Source organism: Alternaria conjuncta (genome assembly GCF_024043145.1).
Source record: "Alternaria conjuncta strain BMP 0040 chromosome Unknown scaffold_2, whole genome shotgun sequence".
Classification (NCBI taxonomy): Eukaryota; Fungi; Ascomycota; class Dothideomycetes; order Pleosporales; family Pleosporaceae; genus Alternaria; species Alternaria conjuncta.
The window spans coordinates 2,347,437-2,366,731 of NW_026250091.1; the positions used below are offsets into that span (position 1 = coordinate 2,347,437).

The following is a 19,295-nucleotide window of genomic DNA, read 5'->3' on the forward strand; positions in this document are numbered from 1 at the left end:
TGGCCACCAACATCACACGCATAGTTGTTTTGATACGCACACATGCCTCGTAGCGGGAGTCTTCCTGTCGGAATCGTTAGTGATATCCCGAAAGGCAGCTGAAATATCATACCAAACGTTTTAAACAGCCAGGACGCGCATTGCTTTCCTTTTTATAATCCGCCAAAGACGCGTCTCCAAGATCATTTTGTTGAAAATGATCCACGCATTTATATTGAAATTCTGGCCGTCCTTTAATCGCCTCGATAGCTTGATTGTTTCTATATTCCACTTTGTAACGTTTCGAGTGTAGTTCAATGGCGTTTTTTGCCTCATTTGGATGGTTGAGGAGGACCCGTCCGTGGGGCGCGAGGATTTGACCATCTGATACGCATTAGTTTGTTGCCCCTCGTCACAATTATAGTGTCAAAGCAGCATTTCGATGTGGAGAAAAAGATTACCTCTGCGGATCCTTTGTAGAATAGAGATAAATCTCTTGTCGCTTTGCCTGTGAATCTTGGTAAGATTAATGTGTTTGAAGTTGCATTCCTATTTGCGTTAGTGTATCTTTACAGCAGTAGGGAACAGAGTGGATGTTTAACACACCTGCCATGCTTCACTGCAAAAGGCCCACATTTCTGCCATTCGCCAGGAGATGTAGCGACATTTCTTGGTCACGCAAACACGTCTGTGTTCCAGTGGATCATGTTGGTCCTTAGATTCAAGCGGAACGCCACATCCTAGACAATGCCTGAAAGGGTTGACGGGGGCAAGTTGAAAAAACTACAATGATCAGCGTGGATATGACAAGTCTCCATGGTGCGACTCACGTCTCCGGTAACCACGACCTGAACACCACCAAACGGTCGTTCACCATTACGTTTTCTAGATCTGCTGTACTTCATAACCTCATTCAATCGCTCGAAATCAGAGTTGGGGACCATGCTTATTTCGTCGATGACAAGCACGTCAACTTCATTGAATTTCTCAAACTGTTCCTTCCTGAGAGAAGCAGCTTTCAGAGCGTCCAGTGTCTGTGCGTGCTGTTTCGGTCCCTCCTGTTTCTGTCCCTTCTTGTTCTTGTCGGGGGGGATGACTTTCCATCCCGCAAAAGTGTGCAGTGTCTGGCCACCGACATTGTACGCAGCGATATTGGTCGGCGCAATAATCTGTACTTTCTTTCCCTGTGCTCTAAGTAATGAGACGAAAGCCTTGAGGATTGTGGATTTTCCACAACCTGCAGACCCAGTGAAGAACACGTTGTGGCCATCCACGATCGATTGCACCACCTCCTTTTGTTCTTCGGTCAATTCGATTTTGGATTGGGCCGCAGAAGTGTTCAGCATAGGGTTGGGTGGGAGATTTGAGGTTTTAAGGATCGATCGCGGAGGTTTCGATGTAGAAGAGTTCGTTGCATGCTGCGACTGCCTTTCACTTTGCGGTGGTACCGATGGTGATGTATTGTAATGCGCAGATCCATGAGAGCGCTCTGAAGGTGATGGTGTTATATAAGGAAAGCCGGGTCCAGATGTATACAACTGATGAAAAGGCGACTCTGGGGACGGAGGCGTACGAGGAACCACACGCGCATGGGGTGTTGGCGGACGATCGCGGATTTTCGATGACCTTCCTCTTGGTAGCTGTTCTGGGCTCGAAGGTGTCTCGACAGGGCTGTGTTGGGTTCCCGTCCACGAAGCGCTGTGGGGTCGGGGATGATTGTGGATCACACGCTGCGGTCCGAGGCTCATTGATGGGGATTGTTGTCTTGCTCGCGTTTTGGATGCGCTGAGATTGTCCTCCTCGAGTTTCCTCTTTCGCGATATCTGCGCCGATGCGTCGTTCGTTCCGTATGAAGCCATGGGCGCTGTGTTCTCCTTATTTGATACTGGCGGTAAGAATGTATTTGTAGGAGAGTGCGTCGAGTAATCGAAAGGCGTGGCCAGGTGGGGTGCGCGATGCAATGCAGGGCTTTGTGGGTACGACGATGTGGGTTGCTGGGCGTACTGCGCTATGGGGTTTTGTGCATGTTGAGGTGGAAACTGCATATATTGTGGTATAGCATGGTGCACGTGCTGCGGTGGAAGTTGTGTGTGCTGTAATATAGGAACCTGCGTGTGCCGTGGTGGGGGATACTCCGAATGTGGTGATGCAAAATGTGGTGGAGGATACCCTGGATGCTGCGGTATGGGTTGCTGCATGTACCACTGTGAAGAAAACCCAGTAGCGGCAGCAGGAGAGAAACTATCCCTTTGCCAATGAAAAACACCATGGCCGTCTAGACCACTCTTCATAGCTTGAAATGGTCAGCTCATCCTTCAAACTGGAGAGAGGAGGCACCTACCGGCGGCCATGCGATCATAATCGGAAGGCTCATGACGTGGGCCATCACGCCATGCCATGATTCAAATGGCCTCCTTAACGAAGCATAAAGAATGGAAGACAATAGGAATATTGCTGTATGGCTGAATGGAAATGGCCAATGAGGGTGAGTTAGTAGGATGCGTGGGGTGGCGCGATGATGGAAAGTCGCGCTCCGTAAGGGCCAACGCGCCAAATCGCGAGGCTGGCTATCACGCTAGCTCAGTTCAGCATAGCTCCCGCGCGAAATCATGTGGGGTACTATGCGATACTTTGGAAGCGAAAAAGGGACTCAATGCTAGCGGTATGATAGTAATGTGGATAGTGTCATTGGTATCATTGCTGGCTCGAGTTGATGATTCTTCAACGTTGCTTTGCAACGAGCGCGTCTCTACAATTGGCAATCCTACTACTCCCCAGCACTCAAAGCCGCCTCCGAAACCCCCCGACTACTACTCTGCCCCGTCCTCGCCCTCTTACTAACCTTCCCAGCCTTCGCCCTCCCATTCCCCAACCATCCCTGCTTCGCCGTAATAGGATGTAAGAACCCATCAATATGCACACCACCAACCGTCCGCTCTTCATTATCAGAGTCATTAGTTCTAGGGTCGTAGCCGTGAACTCGCATGCAATGCTCGACCGCGCGATAGGCTAACGGGAAGTCTTCCTCGTGCCTCCAGCAATCCGTATGCGGGCAGCGCAGTGTGCCGATTTGGAAGAAGGGGCGTTTGGGTGGCGGAGGCTGTGAGATCGAGGGGATGACCAGAGGCGGTATGGTCGAAGGTGCGTAGGATACTGGTTCGGGAGCGGCTTTTGTTGCAAGGACTTCGTGGAAGGGCATGAAAGACATGCCCTCGCCGAATAGAGTTGCGCAGCGCTGGGCCGTACGTGCGACAGCTCCTTCGTTCCAGCCTTGCACTGCTGCTAGTCCAAGCACTTCACTCCAGTCCAAAAGCCCTTCTCTTAGTATCCCTTCTCCTCCTGAACTATCGCTATCGCCCATGCTGCTTGAGGATCTGCGGCGCTTCCGTTCGCGAGGGATCTTATTGGACTTTTCCCAGTCAGATCCTCCGCTTGAGATATCATCGTCATTGGCGGGCTCTCGTTTATTTGTTGCCTTTCGGGCGGCTTTTGTCTTTTGTCGTACTGTGCGGTCGGCCTCCGTAGACGTTGCGCGCGAAGGTGGTCGAGTGCTAGATCTGCGGCTTGTCGCACTCTTCGATCGGGCTCTCGATGTAGACCTTGATCTCGGACCGCTCGACTCGGCACCTGAAGTGTATTCGCTCATGGAAGAATCGCCTGGCTCACCACGACCAAAGTGATTGACGCGCGTTCGGCGAATGGCTAGGGCAAGCTCGTCTAGCTTCCCCATCATGTTGTGTATTGTCGGCTGGAGAAGTCGCTGTGCCCTAGCGTCGTCTGCTAACAGAGTCGGCTCCACGAGTTTCTCGGTGCGAGGTTTTCTGCCACGTTTCTTCCCAGTCGCCTGATCGCGTTCGGTATCATTGCCGTCCTCGACATCGTCCGTCGTGGCTTGTGCCCTGGGCTTGTTGTTCGGTTTCGCAGTATCCGCGCTTTGTGATCGAGATCTACTTCGTGAAGCTGCTGTGTCGTTTCCAACCTCAGAGTCAGACGAAGGCGTTTCGCGTGAATTCCACGTCTCTTTCGCCAGCCGCATAAAAACAGCTAAAAGTTCCTCCCGCAGGTCGTCTCCTGCATCCTCCATGCTTGCGCGTCCCGTAGTCCATTCGTCCACATGGTCGCTCGGAGGCTCTTCGTCTGGAGGGATTGGCCATGCCGTCCAGTCTTTGGGAGGTACAACCGCCGTCTGCGTAAATCCTGCCGCATCCACGTATTCCAGATCCTGCCCAGTCTTGAGCCAGTTGTCCCTATTCTGCCAGTTCTTGACCTTCGCCGTGTCTTCTGGCGCTCGTCGTAACCGCCGCTTGAGCGCATGCGCATTATACAAGTGTACTGCAAGATCTGTCTCTTGCAGCTGATCGAGGGAGTCGGCTATCTGGCGATCCGCTTCGGTGTAGCTCTGCCATGTTTGCGGCGGTCCGTCAAAGCGATTCGGGCGCGCCGGTACCTCGTTGTCGTCGTCCTCTTCTTCAGACTCGTCGCGTGCGGACTCGCTATCGGTATCCAGGTCATCGTTCACGTCTAAAGAAATCGGGATAGCGGGAGTCTGTGCTTCTTGCACGTTGCGCGGGTCCGGGATCTCCTCGACTGACGGCGACGAGCGCGCCGATGAAGACGATGAGGTTGTGGATTCGTAGGAGGAGGGCGGTGGCGGAGCGCTACCACCAAATAACGACATCTTCGTTGTGGTATATGTCGAAGCGGGCTTGCGGTTGTCTTGGCGTCGACATCTGCGTAATGCGATCCAGCAGTTGTGGGAGTGTAGAGGCGCGCTCAAATTTTGGTGGGGTTCTCGAAAATGACGCGCCGTCACGTTGCCGCTACCATCATCCTTGGTTCACAATCTGCGACCCATCTGGGCAGCATCATACCACCAATCTCGCATCTAAAGCCATCTTACTAGTTCCCCATTGGTTTCTGATGTTTTCATCTACATGTTGAAATTGCTTCAGGCGGTCGCTGCAATGGCATCTTAGTGCCGGCATTTGTTAGGTCTTACACCCTCGAACATGGAAAGCAGGATCTAGGCACACTCGGATGACTACAGAGAGCGACCGTGAAGCGATCGTCATCTTACACGGCGTCTCGGTAGCTTGGCTTTATCTTCGCGCTGTGATGTACCGGCGCATTACACTTGTGATCTGTTCACGCACGTGCCATCGCTGGCAACTGCCCAGGTGGGCGTGGGCGTCAGCGAGGCTACCTTATTAACCCTCTCTTTTGCCGTAGCCTCCAACGACCCATCAACACCACGAATCCACTTTCACAGCCACCTTTGGCTTGGCCACGCGTTAGGTGCGTCCCAAAATGAGGTTTGGGTGTCCTACTTTCAGGAGATCATCAGTCGGCATACATCAAGCTTTGCGCTTACGTATCAGAACAAGCTATGTTCTGCAGCAAATCATGATTGGTAGGTGCTAACCAGGAAATTCATCAATGCTCTATATCGGATCTCTGCGGAGGCTTCGTGCATCACAGGATAGAGCCTTCGCAGAACGTCAATTGCGTACGAAACATCAAGAACGAATTCTCCCGAGGTCTCACAGACATAATGTAAGCAAAAGAGGTGCCGACTTCCGCATGGCTGTACGAAGACTGAAGTGTACCTCTCTGTTTCCTCACCAATCATCGACGCTCCAAGAATTTCAAGGAGAACCCTGGTAGTGCCGAGAGCCTCAACGGCCCACGAACACGTCCTAAGCGCGGACGAACGCCCCGAACGCGGCGCTTTAAGCGTGGTCAGCGTCAGCCTTAACATCAGTACAGTATCTCCACCAGCAATGAGCTAGCGGCGAAATTTATCATGGTGTCGACTCCGATCCGGGGAAGTGGTCCTGAGCCAACACCACATGGTGATCAATGGCGTGGCAGGATGCCCAAGCTGGCGCACCGATACTAAGGAATATCACCACAAACCGTGAGCGTCATACAGGCTTCCGGGTAACGCCATGTAGCCGTTGAACGCCCCGTTCTTTTTCAACGTCAAGCTCACATGATTGTGGAACAAGCCGATGACTGGTAGGCTATACGAACTTCTAGTACTCCTTTATTCTGCTTCGAATTGCAGTAGCCCTACAGCGCCCATCAGCACTACAGCACACATCCTGGACTGTTCCCCTTGTAAATGGACTCTTGACGCCCCATTCAAAGCTAGTAGCGATGCTTGTCGTCGATTCTTCCGAATGCGCGGTCCTACTTTGATTACACCTCGATCCACACAGTAGGACCGAACTGGAAGAGCCACCGCACATACGTCGGCCATGCTTGTGGCAATATAAATACAATAGGTCTGGTATGCCAGACGATCACCAACCTCAGTCGCTCTTTCAGCTTTCATATTCTCTTGCAAGACTAATCCAATCATGCGTTCATTCGTTTCAATCACCGCCGCGGCGGTGGTCGCCCTTCCTTTCGCTATGGCAGCCCCCAGGTCGTCCAAGATGGAGGCTAGGTACTACAACCCGGAGCAGGTTATTGACACTGATGTTGTCATCATCGGAGGTGGAGGTATGGGTGCTTACTCTGCCATCCAGCTCAAGGACATGGGCAAGAGGGTCGTGGTTGTTGAGAGCTCGCACCGCCTTGGAGGTCACACCGAAACCTACATGGACCTCGAGACTGGATTCCCCATCGACATGGGAGTGAAGCTATACCATGACGAACCTTTGGTGCACCAGTGGTTCGCACGCTTCAACCTCACTCTAGGCCCAGCAAGCCCGTTCCCTACCGGCCCAACCCAGCAGGTTGACTTCAGGACTGGTCAGGTGTTGCAGGGTCTCCCTCCAGCCAACCAAACAGCTTTAGCTGTTGCTCTCGCGAAGTACGGCGCCGTTATCGCACAGTGGCCTGAACTTGAGGGTGGCTTCTACCTCCCCAACCCCGTTCCCGAGGACCTCTACATGCCGTTCGGCCAGTTCGTCCAGAAGTACGATATCGCGGATGCAGTACAGACTATCTTCGGTCTCACCTCCGCCTTTGGTGACATCCTCGAGCTTCCTGCCATCCAGCAGATCCGCACCATGTCTCTCGGTCTCCTGAAGACCATGCAGAGCTTCAAGACCAGCTCGGTGATGAACAACAGCATGCTCTTCGAGGCACTCACTGCCGAGCTGCTTGCCTCCAACTCTGTACTCCTATCCTCCAGGGTCCGAAAAACCGCGCGCGTGAGCAAGGTCGACGGCGGCGTCAAGGTCCTCGTCGATACCCCCAAGGGCCAGCGTCTCATCCAAGCCAAGAAGATCCTCATGGCCATTCCGCCCACGCCCGAGAACCTCACTCCGTTCGATCCCAGCGGTGATGAGATGAAGATCTTCAGCCAGTTCACATCTGTCGGCTACTACACCGCCATCATCAGGCACGCCGCTCCCACCAACGTCACCCTCAACAACCTCGCACTTGACAAGCCATACGCGCTGCCACCCATGCCCGCCATCTACAACGTCTTCCCCACCGTCAACCCTACACTCAACCAGGTCTTCTACGGCACCAAGGTCGGCCAGCACCTCAGCGATGAGGAGGCCCAGGCTGCCATCCTTGCGGACCTCAAGCGCTTCCACGCTATGAACAACATGACCGGCCCCGAGCCCGAGATTGTCGCTTTCAGCAACCACAGCCCCTACAACATGATGGTCGGTGGCGAGGCTACCAAGAACGGCTTCTACAAGGATCTGTATGCTCTGCAGAGCAAGCGCAACACTTTCTGGACTGGCGCTGCGTGGAGGGCGCACGATAGCTCTAGCAGCTGGGCTTACACTAGCAGGAGTGTGCTGCCGGCGCTTGTCGCTAGCTTGTAGGTTTGCAAGCGGTGATGGTGGATCATTTGGATTAATTGATAATGGAGCAGTCGCTCCCTTGGGCGGTCAATGGCGATGTCTTCCTTGATACCTATGCTGTTTTACGATACTTTCGATACTTGTATTAGTAGATGACAATAATCAAACGCCATTGTCCGCACTGATCGACCATTTTGGTAGTTTTGATGATAGCCTTGTTAAGCCCATGAAAACTAAGCATACTTTCGTGCCTCTACATTGACCTATGGAAAATCTGGACAACGTAGACCTCGGGAGCCTACAATGACTTTAGGTTACCTACTTTGCACGTTTTTGTCTTGATGTAGTCTGCAGACCTGTTCATTCTTGCTCTTGTAGAGATTCTTGGAGATGCGATACTTCTCTCTTTCGTAGAGTATCTCCTCGCGTATGAGTCATATGGAATGCGGGAGGTGTGGTTGGCTCGTCGTCTCTGGGTCGCCTCTGGGTCATCGCAATCTTGCTCTTGTATAAGGTGCCTCTGTGTCGATTGTGAGTGTTGGCTAGCTCAATTCTCAACCTTGGTTCGCGACAAACATGCAAATTTATTAGATGTGTCTCACACACTGCCGCTTATGTCTACATAAATGAGAGAATGTAAGAATCTGCCCATTCGCTCATACTCTAGCACCTCTAGACACTTCCTTAACACATCTCACCGTCTTGAAACTCCTGCACTCTACGATGAAATCTATGCGACCTGCTAAACGTGTTCGATTTGAAGGCGCACATACTCTCTCGACGCCCGTCCGCTTCCTCATACTCTCAGATACGCATGGGGCTGAACTACCGGTGAATCTCCCGCCATGCGATGTACTCCTACACTGTGGCGATCTGACAGAAGATGGCACGCCGGATAGCATCTCTGCGGCCCTCCAGACATTGGGCAAAGTCGAAGCCAAGCTGAAGCTTGTCATCGCTGGAAATCACGACATCTCGCTCGACAAACCATACTGGGTGTCCCAGGGCGGAACTGAAGCGGACGCAGAACGAGCGGAGGCGCTTGTGAGCTCAGATGCAGGCTCCGAAGCAAGTAGAAACGGCATCACTTTCCTCCGAGAAGGCACACATACCTTCACCCTAGCATGTAGCGCGACATTCAAGATATACGCCTCACCATACACGCCCCTCTACGGCGCATCGGCATTCCAGTACCCATCGAACGAAGACCGCTTCAATCCCTCGGGCACTCCACCGTGGGCGAAGAACGTCGGTACCGAGACCTCGACCATCCCCAACGACGTCGACATCGTCATGACCCACGGCCCCCCAAAATACATCCTAGACACGACCTCTGACGACCAAAGCGCAGGCTGCGAGCACCTACGCCGCGCCATCGCAAGGGCGCAACCACGACTGCATTGCTTCGGCCACATCCACACGCCGCGTCGCTGGTTCTACCAAGCACACGTGCTGGACTTCACCGGCAGAGGAGAAGCAGAAGTAGATGCAGGTAGCGACACTAGAACAATAACCAAAGTCTGGATAGGAGAGAACTCAGCACGAAGAAAGGGGTTCAAAAGCCTGCCCCCAGGCCCCGCTCAGAAATTCCGAGACAACAAACAGCAGACGCTCTGCGTCAACGCGGCGATGGAGGGCACTGAGGGCGTTCTCGAACACCCACCCTGGCTCGTTGAATTAGATTTGCCCGTACAGAGAGACATGGGAATGGGAGATGCCGTCGGTGAGGATGTGCATCTCACGTAAGCGTATGCGAAAGTGGAGTCGCATGTTGGGTTCGGTGATGAGGGAGCAGCGGTGCAGCTCGGCGTCCGCGGGCCCCGCTAAGGCGGCTGCCGTAATCTGCATCTCGCGGTCGGTGTTAGGGAACTCCGAGTAGTTAGCCTTGCGACAGCATCGCGCAGGGAGTTTCACAGCTAATCGGCGTAGCGCAATGGGTTGAAATATTAGGCAGGACGCCGTGTACGCCGTATATGAACATAAGGCGTACATATGTAGAGGTTCCGCTGCTTGTGCCTCAGGCTCTAGTATACATCCCTTCAGCGAACTCGCAACGGTACTGCTTCCATAGCCATAGCTACTAGCAACAAATCACCATGACAGTCTCATCGTCCCTCACACTCTACCGCCCAGGGCCGTCCACCTCCCTAACAACACGCTCGTTCTCCAGCTCCCTCATCTCCTCCCACCTCTTCACCCAACAAACCGGCACAGCAATCCTAACCGAACTCGCCTATCGCATCCTAATCGACATCATAAACCGCTTCATACACTCCTTCCAGCGCCTCGCCTCCCATGGCCTCGACTCCGCATCCTCCTTCATAGAGCGCAAACTGCAGGAGCGCCGTGATCGGCTAAATGCTGCTGCGTCCGGTACTGGGAACGAGGGTCTGAAGATCGTTGAAGAGGTGGGCAGACTGGCGGAAGAGAGGGGCTTTGTTACTTGTCCGTTGACGGGGACGGACATGGGTAGAGAGGAGGGGATGAGGGGGCCGCCGAGGTGGGTGAGGGGTGTTTTGGATGGGATTGATGAGGGGAGGATGAAGGAGAGGGATTTTTGGATTCATACGCATACGGGTTGAAGGAGAGATGTCGATACGCTTTATTCTTCCTAGGAGTATGGAGCTACCCGACGATGCTCCGATGGCCTAGCAACATGTCGCTTCAGCTCGGGAAGCGACAGCTTGCGCAGCAATGGCAGCGTATGCAGCAAGCTCCACAAGTACAGCAACATGAAAAACCGGAACCGCAACGTATGCCGCAAGCTCCGGAAGTGCAACAATTTCAACAAACGCAGACGCCACGTATTCAGCGAACACAGCCGGCGCCTCAGCTGAGTCGCCAAAACGAATCGCACCGCTTCCGTCGAGCAAGCTCGGCTCCACACGAGACGCCGGCTTGATGTGCCTCTATATGCCCTTGGATCTGCTCTTAAATGAGCGCGCTTCCGTCTCCCTACAGCGACCGCATCCCTCATGCCCGCACTTCGCCTTGTCCCGACACCCGGCGATGAAGGCGAAACTGTACCTTAGGCCGCGGGACAGTATACCAACACATCAGAGTGCTACATCACGAAGCCTCCTTCAACTCTAGGGCGGCGTTCTGAAGTATACAGGCTTTGTCTAGCAGCTTCTAGCTGACCGCCGGTGCCAGTCATGCGCTCAGTTCCTGGTATAAGGACAGCGTAGGCCACAAGATTATATACGCTCGCTGTCAACACATTTACTGTCTATGGCGCTCAGCTCCTTCCACAATGTTTTACCGCTACCAATATCAAATATGTCTTAATTCACATCCACGTTCCTACGTTATCCTCATTGCCTGCTTGTCTTCCCAGATGTGACATATGGTGTCTTCCTGCCGCGCAGGCCCAATTGCGTCTGGTCGGTGTCTCATCTCGTATGCTCGGCGTTCGTCTGCAGAACTAATTCCACATTACTACAGCTGCTTGTGTCGTATGGGAGGTAAAACTAGGTGCCGCCTTCGTATGTTGCACGAAACAGCTTCGACGACATGCGCTTGGTCGGCGCGAGTTAGTAGCAGCTATGCAGCGCTGGATGGGAACTTGAATCATCGAAAGAAACTGCTACTTGCGCCTCTAGCGACTGGTTACGGCGCTCAACTTTGTCGCTGCTCATTCTCGACTCGGATCGTGGATGCGTACTGATCTCGTCCGCCGCAGGTGAGTACCGGCGTCGCGGAAGCACTCAGTCGATTTCCTGGGCCATGAGTATAGCGGCATCGATCTTGCGCATTCAAAGAGTGTTTTGCCCGCCGTCTCGGGCGTGTGCGGTCAAACTGGCCTTGCTGTCGTCATTAGAAACTCACCCATAGAGGTCTGCAAGCTCAGCTCCTTCTAAGCAATTTCAACAACTTCGCTGAGCTTACTCCGAGGCGCTCATGGCTCACATAACACAGCGAGAAGCATCTAAGAAGCATTCCCCGAGCGGACGCCACAGCTTTGGCTCTCGAGAGCTCGCCACGTACTTTCACGATCGCTATATCAATAGGCTAGCCTAGATACGTCTTGCGGACTGAGCACGATGTCTTCAAGATTTGCTACAAGAACAGGGCATTATCACATTCCAATCTCGAGTTTCGATGTTCTCGCGTATCTTCATGTTCGCTCAGTCAGTCGATACCTGCGTACTATCGCACTGCCCCCCGTCAAGCACACCCTCACTGGCTTCACACATGTCAGCAAACCCATCACATCTCTCAGTCTCTGCTTGACCTGCTGGAATTTCGCGTTCTCGTTGCCTGATGAGGCCGCACGGGCCACTCCACCTCGCGTATTTTGACTTGGTGGTTTCTCACTCTCACCTGGCAACGCCCGCGCGGCCTTCCACCGCCGACGAAGCCCTTCTATACCCGCCTTCACCTGGTGTTTCCGACCTTCCTGTCGCCGGCAGAACACCGGCCGGAGCAACAGCGCCGACTCCTAGCGCCTGCCCGTGCGCAGGCTCTTGGCAGGCACATATAAAGCCCACTTCCCCCCTCCGACCTACACTCTTTTACCACAAACCCCACAATCTTTTACCCCAACTCGAAGAATTCCAACTTCCTGTCACTCGTTTCTTCAACAAACTTCCTTCCTTCACTCACTTCGACCATGGCTCAACACTTCATCACTACTTTGGATTACTTCCACTTTGTCACATGACATCATACCTTCACTCATATATGTCGACCACTTCCAACTCTTACTGAGCTTCACTCTTCCTCAATCAACATCACTGCTCGACAACCTTCACACCTTACTTGGTCATCAACACTTCATCCAACCTTGGTCCAACATCACATCCATCGATGATCAACCTTCCTTCACCATGAGCCATGGTCACTCTTCCAACATCCTCCTTCGCCATTGAACATGGTAAGTATTCCCCTTGCTTCTTCTTTATTCAGTCTTCTAACCTTTTTTAGCTTGCTGTCGCCTTCTACCACACACTCACTTCGCTTCGGATCGCTCCAACCTTCGCTCAACATCGTCGCCAACCTCCTCAAAGCCCTACACTCTAGGCCACGATCGAGCTCTTCAGCATCCACCCCAAGCCCTCTTCAGGCCAGCATCGCATGTTCACAACACCCCGGGTCGCACGAAAGTCAAGTTGTTTGGATGGATTGAATACTTTGGTGGAGGAAACATACTGGTGGGAAGTGCAGGATACAATGGTCAAAGACAGTAAGAGACGGACTTTACAGATCTCGATGGGATCTCGCTTTGAGCCTACAAGGGTTGCTTCGGCAAGACCCCATGGCTGGTGGACATGATCTGGAGGAGACTTCATTCTCACATCAAGGTGCTGGAGGACAGACAGTCTATGGTGCCTCGGTACTAAGCTGGGCCTACCTTGGAGATTTGAAGTTCTTCGCCAGTTTGAGCTTGCTCGCCCAGATCATTCCCCTGCACACTTCTCGATGGCGGCTCTTAGGAGTTTGGATCAATTCGAGAAATGCAGCATGCGAAAGGTATGAGAGACTTGAGGTGAGAGTGCCTGCAGTCGGTGGTCGATGTTTGGATTGGGGTTTAGATTAGCTTTGAGGTTTTGGACATTGGTTTGCTGATGGCTGGTGGATTCGGGCTTCTTGGTTGGACTTTGGTTGGATACTGGGTTGGACTTCTTCTCAAGGATACTTCAAGGTTTCGCCTCAGCTTCAATGAATTCATCAAATACCTCACTTTACTTCTTCTTTGACTTGACTTCTTCTTTGCTTCACTTGCTTCTTTCTTGACTTGACTTCTTACTTACCTTCTATGTTTAGCTTCTTCCTTGCCTTGCTTTGGTCGCACATCTTGCTTCTTCTCTGCCTTGATGTCTTAACATAGCTCTTACCTCACTTGCTTCTCTCTTAGACTTGTTACTTGCAACAAACATACTTAACAACTTAGACTCCTTCTAAATTTCTATCTGCTCGCAGTGCATACACTATTACACATCTTAAACAAGTCTCTATCTTCACAACACCCTCTCTCCCCACCACCTCCCCACTCTACACATGTCTCCTTCTCGCCCACTTGTTTAAGAACTCCCTCCCCTCAATCCTCCAAACATCCTCCTCAACATAACTTCCATTATACCCCCTCCCCTCCGCCTGAAGAACAAGATCCAGCCCCTTCGCACTCTCATTATACCTTGGCCACCTAGGCAGAGTTTCACCGTTTGGATCCCCCTTCGCCACAAACCTGATCCACTGCGCACTCACCTGCTCAGCTAGCTTCTTGTACTCCTCCCAAGGGCCATAGAAGTTAGGATTAGCAAAGACAAAAGCCACCTCAGTGAAGTGCGCGACGCCCTTGTAAGCGCGCGGATTGCCGCCTTCGCTAGCTGTGTTACTGTTTTGCCAGGGGAGTGTGTTGAAGCGGTATATGTACGTAGGTGAGTACTTAGAGTAAGCGCGGGCGTCGGCCAGGCGGGTCGCGTGGTAGAAGACGTCGCCCATGATGGCGGCTATGCGTTTATACTGAAGGCCCTGTTCGGCGAACAGCTCGACGCCGGTGTTGAGCGGGATACCAATGGTGGGGTCGTTGGGGTACAATTCCATGATGCGCTTGATGACGGCGTCGGGCAAGTCGAAACCTGTGCTGTTGGCGAGGAAGGCGTATAGGTCTTCGTCGGTGTTGATGACGCCGCCGGCTGGCGCGTTGTCGGTGCCTTCGTCCGAGTTGGTGCCGTAGAGATGCGGGATGTGTGCGAAACGGCCTGAGGCGAGGAGCTCGGTGGGGTAGGCGGGGATGATGTCGCCGTCGACGATGGGGTACCAGCCTGGGCCTTGGCTTGGGGCTGCGAGGAGGGGGAAGATGGCTTCGTATGGCAGTGTGCGCAAGCAGGCGAGCGTGTCGACCTCATCTGTGCAGTTCGCCTTGTCGACAATGTTGTCGTAGATAGGCTGGTACCAGTCTGTGCCATTGTACCATGCCGTCGCCGCAGACCCAGACTCTTGGATGCTGCGGTGGAACAAGTTGTCTGTTCGTCCGCCGTACGACATAAGTAGCTGGCCTACTGCGAAGCTCCCAGCAGACTCGCCCCAGATAGTCACGCTGTCCTTGTCGCCGCCAAAAGCTTCAATGTTCTCTGAGATCCAAGCAAGTCCTTTGCGCATGTCTCGAAGCGCAAGGTTCGTCTGGCCGGTACCTTGGATCTCTCGCGAGTATAACATACCCCATCCGCCTTTGCGGTAGTTGATGCTGGCTGCAATGATGGGCTGGCCGATTTCCACGCTTCTTTGAACAATGTATGTCAGGTTGTAGTTCGCAAGCGCACTGGTGCCGACTTGGTAGCTTCCTCCATGGATCCATAGCGCAACGGGCAGCTTTGCGTAGTCGTTGTGTGAGAGACCCGCTGGACGAACGATGTTGATGCTCAAGCAGTCTTCGCTCATGCTGAAGTTGGCAGCCGAGGGATCCGGACAGCTGTCTCCGTAAGATTTGGCAGGGCGCGTGCCATTCCATGTCGTGTTCAATGATTGCGGTATGCGAAAGCGATTCTGACCTCCTGTATCTTGCGCATATGGGATGCCTAAGAAGATGTCTTGATTGAACGAAGGGAGATGTACGCCTTCGTATGTTCCATTCAGCACTGTGACCGTGGGTTCAGTAGCATGCGCTATCGTTGCCAGAAAGAACGTTGTGAGCGCCCCCACTTTCCAAGCTCTTGCAATAGCTGCCATGATGCTGGTGACTACCTGTCGAGATGAATGCGCGAGAAAACGAAAGCGGGGAGAAGCTCTACTTGTATATTGCAGCTGGCAGTGTTCCAAAAGCTAGCAATGATAGGGCGTATCTTAAGAAGCACCGAAAGGACCCTGCATCGTGACGTGATGGCTCTCCCACTCTTGTGGTGGATATGCATGTCCGTGGTGATCGGCAGAGGTGCACCTGCACGTTCGGCTGTGCGCGCCAATCAGGAAGGTAAGTACGGAGCTGCATGTGTAGTCGCACCGACGAGGATGCCGGCACAAGTAGGCTGCGACTCTTGCTCGCTATCATACAGCATTATGAGATACTGGAGATGGTGAGAAGTAAGGCGGAGTCCAGCAATGTTCATGATGTTGGCCTAGAACAGCTTGGATAAGAAGCTTCTCCTCTTCTTCGCTGGTTCTTTCTCTGGTACACTCGCCATCGTATATGCCGGGGAGAACATTGCTTGTGCAGGAAGTTCTACTGGTACATCGACAACACCATACTCCGGCGTCTTATCCACGGGCGCGATGTCTGGTACGGCGTTCTGTTGCACAGGGCTGACGTACATCGGCGCCGGCGTACTCGGCACTGATGTTGGCGACACCGGCATGGCCATTGGTAGTCGAGAAGCACTGACGATGTGTGTCGACTGCGGGTGAAGATATGTTTGCGCTGGCGATGGTTGCACATGCACATACGGTTGTACCTGCGGCTGATGCCAACGTGGCGCGTTGGCAGTTTGCAATCGTTTGCTTTCAGCGGCCCATAACTCGAAGACTTGATTCATAAGTCGCGTCCATTCCGAAGGGCCTCCCTGGAAATTGTAGTTGACGCGGCGGTCTGTGAAGGCGATGAAGTAGTGCTGCTTGTTGTAGGGCGAGATAGCGACATACTATGTTGCATCAGCGTCATTTCGATGTCACCATGAAGAAGGATGTTTCCTGAACTCACACTGACGGCACCCGGCGCAGATTCCATCAAGATCTTGTTCAATCCAGTGTAATAGCCGTTGAAGTTCCAAGCCAGATGTCCATCCGCAAACAGAACGAACCAGGCATCTTTCATCCCAAGGCCTACACAAGTCGGCGTGACCAGCGACTTCTTCACTCTATCCTCGAGACCTGAAGGTATAGCAGCCCATATCGAGCCCTGTCCAGGTGCGCATGCGAAGTAGCTGAACTTCTGGCCGAAGGTGACGAAGCACAAGCTGGCTGCATTCGGGAACGACTTCAGCCACTGCGCGAGATCGGGATAGTTGAGATCGAAGTAGGTCCGTGAGTGGACTGGTTCTGATTAGCTTGGTAGGTGCGATGGGGCTGGCCCGCGCCGTCATCGCCATGCGTTTCATGGTCGCGGAATCTGGGCCGGGGTGCTACTTACAGAGCTTGTCCTCCCCATCCAACGTCTTACACCCGATATACCAAATCGGCTCTGGAGAATCTCCCTGGGGCGCAAGCGCGAGACAGTAAGGGCTTGCGACTCTCCATGGATTGCTCATAGAGCTCTTGAACAACTGGCGAAGCGTCTGCGGTATCTCGTGGCTGCACTCTGTTAGCCGCGCCTTCCTCACCAGCATGCGCAACTCACAACTTCCATGTTTGGCGACAGTCGAAGAAAAAGCTATTGCGCGGTCCAAACACGAATGTGATCTCTGGCATCTTGTTGATTATACGATGAAACTGTACATGCGAGGCAGAGAAACGGAGGTGGGCTGCTCATCAGCAGGCATGCGGCGTACGCCCAAGGACGTGGCGGCGCGTTGGGGGCCGCAATCAGCAGCACCAATTGAACGCGACGTGGAATCATCAATACTGCCGTTCATGTGTTCCGAGTCTCTCGTTCTTCAAGCTGCGCATACATGAAACTATCATCTGGGTGTCTAAAATCACAGGAAGCCTAAGTCAGTATCCTCGTAGACATCGCAGATGCTTGTCCATCGTGCCTACCCAACTAGGTAAGCTCGCGGCATGTCATACAACAGCGGCACGCTTTCAAGATGCGAGTGTTGCTCATGCGGTATCATTACCACAGGGACTAATAGTCCGGCGCAGACCGCTCTACGACACCACAATCTCCAGAAGCGACCTGAAAAGGACGAGCACATGAATAGACTTCTGTCGTGATCATGCCATTTCATTTTTCGCATCTAATCGTAGACTGGCCTATCTACTGTGCCTTCTCATTATCCAATCTCGCCCAGCGTCCACCGCTACAAGACGGGTATGAGCCCTAAGGCTATCTCGTTTCGTGGTGTCGCGTCGTCGGTATCGGGCCCTCTAAGCAGCGGTGGTCTTCTCCTTACTAGTACAAGTCAGCGCATGTCTCATGTAGATCTTGGGGCTTCAGCATACGGGAGAGGAGTGAAGCGCAAGTAAGGCTTCACAATTCTGATATCGGGAAACATAGTCTTAGCATCCTCGGTCTTGACGGCTGGGTGGACAATAACGTCGTCACCAGGGATCCAGTTCTGGTACGAAATCAGTATATGTCGCACATGCACTTCGTACAGTCAAAACTTACAATTGGGGTGGTAATCTTGTGCTTGTCGCCGGTCTGCAGGCTGTCGAGAACGCGGAGAACCTCAGCTGTGTTGCGGCCGGTGCTGGCGGGGTATGAGAGGATGAGGCGGATGGTCTTCTTGGGGTCGATGATGAAGACGGAGCGGATGGTGAAGGCAATGCCCTTGCTGTCGACGTTGGTCGCGTCCTGGTGGTCGATCCTGTTCATGTCGTTAGCCATGTCGCGAGTCGTAGGTCGCAACGAATCTCTACCTACATGTCGTATGCCAACGCGATCTGGCGGTCCTTGTCGCCAATGATGGGGAACTTGAGCTTGCTGCCGGAGATCTCGTCAATGTCCTTGATCCAGCCATCGTGCGAGTCGACGGTGTTGGCAGAGAGACCGATGAGCTTAGCACCGCGACGGCTGAACTCAGGCTCGAGCTTTGCGAAAGCGCCGAGCTCAGTTGTGCATACGGGGGTGTAGTCCTCGGGATGCGAGAACAGGATGACCCAGTTGTCGCCGATGAACTCGTGGAAGTCGATGGGGCCCTGGGTCGTCTCGGCCTTGAAGTTGGGGGCCTTGCTGCCCAGACGGAGAGGCTCTGGTCGGTCGCTCATTGTGTCTTTTGCGCCCATGTTAGCTCAGGTCCCAGCGATTTGCGCAAACATGCGGGGTGGCGGGGTAGGTCGCAAGCAGCCAACGTACCTGGTTGTGTGATTTAGTGTCTGAGTGGGACTGTGGTAGATATCGAGGTATCTCCTAGTTGTAATTTGGGATGTTGGAGCGGTATTATGAGGGAGAGAAGAAGTTGAGGGGTCGATGATGCCTTTTTGTCCTCTTGTAAGGCCATACACAACATTGAACGACCAACACTTCCAGCTAGCGTATATTGCGCAATCGTCACGTATCTCACGTGAACTCCACCAGAGCTTTTTCTGCCATTGAATTTGCCCACGTCGTTTGGGCAGTGGACGAATCACAGACTCGACATCTCCGGCGGTATCGCTTGCCAATTGTTGCCCCTCCTGCCGAGCATTCGTCGCAACTGGAAGCAGGTAGAAGCCAATGATGTTGTTGTTGGTGATTTCTCAGCGATATCCCTACTTATCAGACTTCGAATAGGCTCCGAACCATGTCAGAGCGTTTGCAGACGTTCCAACGACTGATATGGCGTTTGCTTGATCCAATCTCTCGGTAGCTTTGTGCATCAACTGCGCGCATTGTCGTTTGCCGTGTGAGACTGGGTGATCAGTATGCAATTGCGACATTGGGATACAGCAGCCTCCATGGATATCGAGGCGGGATGTTTGGCCGTGTCGCTCAACCGAACGATTGGGGAAGTCGCGCTCTTCCAACAA

General features: G+C 53.1%; 5 protein-coding genes across 5 annotated transcripts; 2 read left to right on the plus strand and 3 right to left on the minus strand.

Moving 5' to 3' along the window:
• Positions 1–3,530: 3,530 nt before the first annotated feature.
• Positions 3,531–4,657, minus strand: J4E85_001898 (uncharacterized protein; the record flags this gene model as incomplete). The annotated part of the gene is made up of 2 exons (XM_051466182.1): positions 3,531–3,598; positions 3,646–4,657. The coding sequence occupies 2 exons, from the start codon at positions 4,655–4,657 to the stop codon at positions 3,531–3,533; spliced, it is 1,080 nt and encodes a 359-aa protein (XP_051330739.1).
• A 1,684-nt stretch (positions 4,658–6,341) lies between these two features.
• J4E85_001899 (uncharacterized protein) lies at positions 6,342–7,772 on the plus strand (the record flags this gene model as incomplete). The annotated part of the gene is made up of 1 exon (XM_051466183.1): positions 6,342–7,772. The coding sequence occupies one exon, from the start codon at positions 6,342–6,344 to the stop codon at positions 7,770–7,772; it is 1,431 nt and encodes a 476-aa protein (XP_051330740.1).
• A 702-nt stretch (positions 7,773–8,474) lies between these two features.
• J4E85_001900 (uncharacterized protein) lies at positions 8,475–9,497 on the plus strand (the record flags this gene model as incomplete). Its single annotated transcript, XM_051466184.1, has 1 exon — positions 8,475–9,497. The coding sequence occupies one exon, from the start codon at positions 8,475–8,477 to the stop codon at positions 9,495–9,497; it is 1,023 nt and encodes a 340-aa protein (XP_051330741.1).
• Positions 9,498–15,808: 6,311 nt separating this feature from the next.
• J4E85_001901 (uncharacterized protein) lies at positions 15,809–17,093 on the minus strand (the record flags this gene model as incomplete). The annotated part of the gene is made up of 4 exons (XM_051466185.1): positions 15,809–16,327; positions 16,387–16,718; positions 16,816–16,976; positions 17,023–17,093. 4 exons carry the CDS (start codon positions 17,091–17,093, stop codon positions 15,809–15,811), a joined length of 1,083 nt encoding a protein of 360 aa, XP_051330742.1.
• A 618-nt stretch (positions 17,094–17,711) lies between these two features.
• On the minus strand, positions 17,712–18,572 carry J4E85_001902 (uncharacterized protein; the record flags this gene model as incomplete). The annotated part of the gene is made up of 4 exons (XM_051466186.1): positions 17,712–17,736; positions 17,787–17,902; positions 17,956–18,154; positions 18,211–18,572. The coding sequence occupies 4 exons, from the start codon at positions 18,570–18,572 to the stop codon at positions 17,712–17,714; spliced, it is 702 nt and encodes a 233-aa protein (XP_051330743.1).
• Between the last annotated feature and the right edge of the window lie 723 nt (positions 18,573–19,295).